The sequence below is a fragment of the Nestor notabilis genome, unplaced genomic scaffold (assembly GCF_000696875.1).
Source record: "Nestor notabilis isolate BGI_N333 unplaced genomic scaffold, ASM69687v1 Scaffold36566, whole genome shotgun sequence".
Taxonomy (NCBI): Eukaryota; Metazoa; Chordata; class Aves; order Psittaciformes; family Psittacidae; genus Nestor; species Nestor notabilis.
In genome coordinates this window covers 1-4047 of record NW_009933959.1, presented here as the reverse complement: position 1 = coordinate 4047, position 4047 = coordinate 1, and the positions used below count along the sequence as shown (strand labels likewise).

The following is a 4047-nucleotide window of genomic DNA, read 5'->3' as shown; positions in this document are numbered from 1 at the left end:
AGTTTCATTGCTGCTTAACAACATCTTCAGACCTACCACTTAATATAAACTTGCTTAAATAGTCAGATAAATACTTCTCTTTTCGTCAGGCTTCTTTGGCCATGTGTACCATTCTGCTAATCACAAACACTTTGCTTAGAAAGTGCTTCCTGTGAAAACTGCTTCAAATGAGTTAACCTTGCAAAATCTAGCTTCCCACAACACATAAATTTGTCAACCCTGCATTACGCAGTCCTATATTTACAAAATACTTAGAAACTCTACATCTATCTTTTACCTTAAAAAAAAGTGCAATTCTCTCACCCCATGTGATGGGGCAACAACATTCTTCATAAATTCTACAGAATAGCAGCCTATGACAAGCAAATAAGGTGCTTAGCTTATACTCAAGATCTAACTGGTTAAATACCACCAGTAAGTACATTTTGTATAGGCAGACTCTGTTCCTATCTACTGTCGCAGCGGTGCCACAGCTAGGTTTGCAAGCTCAATAAGAGCCAGTGCACCATGCATGCGTTCACGCTGTTCCTGGAGGCGGCGGCGAGCAGCCGAGTGAGCGCTATTTTTCTCTTCATCATCCTCTTCATCAGACTGAAGATACTCCATGGGGTCCTGCTGCTCCTGATCTGTTTTCTGTATTGTTTTACTTTTCAAAGCAGGAGCCCGCTGTTCTCTGGTCTCCCAGTACCTACAGAATTAAAGATATTAAAGGGCTATATTAAAGGGAATGCTTTTAAAATATATGCAACTGACTTGCATACCAATTCAAAGCAGTCAAAAACCTCCCAAGTAAGTACTAGTTTGCATTTGACTAAGTGTTGCATTTGGCTTTATCTTTCAGCCCTTATATATAAGCTGTCAGAAACCTCCTTTATTTATTAAGTGTGAAGCGTCCAAGTGAACATCTGTGACAGATTGCTCCTCTACATAGTGTACCCGCAGGCATTTCTCCCTAGGCATAGACAATTGTTGCCCCTCATACAAATGCAAATTCAGCAAGACCCAGCACTAAAAACAAGGTATTAGCAGGTGCTGATCAAGCACAAGAGAAGTATTTAAGCATAGAAAAAAAAAACCAAAACAAACCAAAAAACCAACAAAACCTACAAACCCCCACAACAACAAAGATCCAAATAAGCCATATGAGGAACTTTGTCTTAACTAGGAGTTTGCTTCTTTAAGGAAAGGCAAGGCGAGAATGATTTGTACCGCAGGAACAGCTGCATTTGGTTTGTGTGTTTTTTCTGCCCCTAAGAATAAAATGCTTTCTTAGACCACCCTTGTAAGTACTTAAAGAAAGAGGACACATTGAGGGAGGGAACTTACTTTGCTAGCCACTCAGCCACAGCTTTATTGTCAGCAGTCTCCTTCTTACTCAGCCTGTCTGTAAGCTCTTCCCTCTTCAGTCGGGCATACGGATGTTTGGGGCAGTGACGGTTTGCATGCGTGAATCTGCTTAAACAGCCTTAAAAAAACCCACAAAGTGATAATGAAGAACACCTTAGGGAAAGCAGCCAAACAACAAGTAAGCATAACATCTGTGGGGTGAAGCTGCTGCTGAATCCAACCTTCCTCACTCATAAAACCCTAGGCTTGGTTGAAAACAGCAAGCTCTAGTTGCAATGTCAAAACTTGTCACATCATTTTATACATTAGTTTCAAGTGACAGAATTACTGATAACCTAATCACATATAACATATGCAATCCTTAGCTACATATCTGCATAACTGTGGAGATCTTTGCGTGGTTCCTTCCTTCCCTAGAAGCTCCTCTAAAATTAAAATCCAAAGCTTTTATGGATCTTTGCCACGTGAACATGCCCTATGTTTCCACTACTAGACTGACCCTAGTCTGAAAAGTCTGAAAGTTGCGAATCTTTCCCCTATGGCTCACCATTCTCTGAGCAGACGAAAGGTTTCTCCCCTGTGTGGAGACGCTGGTGGGTTTTGAGCTGTCCACTCTGAACAAAGGCTTTCCCGCAATCTGGGTAGTCACACAAATAAGGCCTTTCACCTTAAAAATAACAGAACAGAGTTATGAAAGCTGAATATAAAAAGAGGAGTCATAGTATGCAGTGGTGGTCCCCGACTTAAGACTTTGACAAGCAAGCTCCCATTTTACCCACTCAGACGCCTGCACCTGCTTTAAAAGCCCTGGTGTACCAAACAGCAGAGGCCCACTTAACTCCACAGAGATCTTTACTTTGAAGTACATGCCCAATGTTACTGGATAATAGTTATTTCCGCGGAATGGGGTGGGGTGGGGTGGGTGGAACGTGAGGAGGAAGAATAAACATGTATATTTTCCTTGTCCTATTTTCTGCCTAAAGACTCTTGCACAGAGAAACTTATTCCAGACTTAAGTCAAGAAAGTTTTCTTTGGCAGTCATCAAGGAAGAATTCCCCATGCAAACTGCAATGAGAATAATAGATATAGCAGGCATTTCCTCCCTCAAGAGATTCTGACTGTGAGCAACTATGCCACGGCATGCCATGCCATCACCTCTTAGGAAGGGCACAAAATGAGCGTGATGCTGACTTACTAAGTATGAGGAATAACACCAGGGTATATGCTCTGCTCAGTTAAGTAGTTCAGATAAGTTCAACACCTAATGCAAACAAGTGAAATAAAACCATCTTTTGTTTTTTATAAGTATCTAGCTTAGTTTTAGTGACCTGAGTCAGAAAAAGACCATGGAAGCTAAGGTTTTTCTGGAGTTTTTTTGCTGGGTTTTTTTGTTTGTTTGCTTTTCATTTTGGGGGGTAATATTGGTGGTTGTGTCCATATTGTGAGCTGCATTAGTTCACACTTTATTGCAAGTAAAGTACTCATGGAACATGAAAGAGGAAAAAATGTATTTACTTGGTTTAAAAAAACCAGCATTTCCTGTTTAGTTCAAGCTCAGCTGGGTATTGAGTAAGTTGATGCTACATTTTATCTTGACTGTGAGTTACTTCCTACAAACAGCTCATTCACTGAATTTGCAAGACCACCTCCACCGCAGAAAGTGAATTCTAGGGAGACACAACTGGGTGGCGACTTTGAGCATTTGAACTCTTTCCTCAACATTTAAGCTACACTTCTAGGGTGTTACACTGCCCCCCACCAAGTTACCAGCCCTTTTTTAAGTTACTGTAGCTGAGCTTCCGTGTCTGTGCGAAAAATACACCAGCAAGAAGGAAACAAGTCACAGTGAAGAGGCAGTCAGAGTAAGAAGCGCTACCATGTACAGACCACTGCACTCAAGAAAAGCCCTCCCTCTTACAAAGTAAGCCTGTGACAGCAGCAGATAAAATATTTGCACAATTTGCCCAGCTTGTTCTACACTTTCCCATGACAAATACATTTACAAACACTTTGACTGCACTAACAAGAATTGGAAGAAAAGTATGATTCATTTAACAGTTGCAATAAGGTCTTAACAGGTTGAGGTCGTTGGGGATTTTCTGTGGTTTTTTACTGCTTGTTTTCTTTTTTAACTCCTTCCCTGCTGCTTCCTACGCGGCTAACACCTTTCCTTTACTCACCGGTATGTGTTCGTTTGTGGGCCTGCAGCGACTTCTCTCGCGGGAAAACCCTGTTGCAGATATTGCAGCGTATTCTGCTGGAAGAGTGCTCTCCTTCGCTAATCAGGTCGCGGACGGTGTCTGCTCTTGGACGGCCTCGCCTTAGCCCATCCTGCATTGACACAGCAAGGAGCTGGCATCCCGCACGGTCCCACCGCTGCGGTATAGCCAAAATCACACAACTTTCCCTGAAGTGACTTTTGTGTCGCGTCTGTGTGACCCAGGGGCGGTGACACGTTAGCGGTTTACCGGTACCCGAACCACAGTGCGACAAGCGCTTTCCTAACGGGCTCCTAACGGAGGTACAGCCGGCAAGTGCCAGGGGGGACGTCAGGCACTGCCAGCGCTCTGATGTGCACCAATGAAATGGGGAGGAACTGGCAAAACAGGAGACAACTTCTGCTTGGGGCGACAGCTTTTGTTTCCTCTCTCTTCCCTAGCTTATAGCACCAGAGGAGGGACAGGCTCCCCTCCGGTGCC

General features: G+C 43.3%; 1 protein-coding gene across 1 annotated transcript; it reads right to left on the bottom strand.

Annotated features, from left to right (window-relative positions):
* Positions 1-203: 203 nt before the first annotated feature.
* On the bottom strand, positions 204-3685 carry ZNF367 (zinc finger protein 367). The gene is made up of 4 exons (XM_010017104.1): positions 3529-3685; positions 1895-2014; positions 1327-1465; positions 204-688 (listed from the first exon to the last, which is right to left on the bottom strand). The coding sequence occupies exons 1-4, from the start codon at positions 3683-3685 to the stop codon at positions 451-453; spliced, it is 654 nt and encodes a 217-aa protein (XP_010015406.1). The 3' UTR covers positions 204-450.
* Positions 3686-4047: the final 362 nt, after the last annotated feature.

Coding starts and splice junctions, on each gene's coding strand:
- ZNF367 (XM_010017104.1), bottom strand. CDS start 3,685: ATGCAGGATGGGCTAAGGCGAGGCCGTCCAAGAGCAGACACCGTCCGC. Junction 2,015..3,528: donor CCACAAACGAACACATACCG/GTGAGTAAAGGA, acceptor GTTATTTTTAAG/GTGAAAGGCCTTATTTGTGT. Junction 689..1,326: donor GTGGCTGAGTGGCTAGCAAA/GTAAGTTCCCTC, acceptor TTAATTCTGTAG/GTACTGGGAGACCAGAGAAC.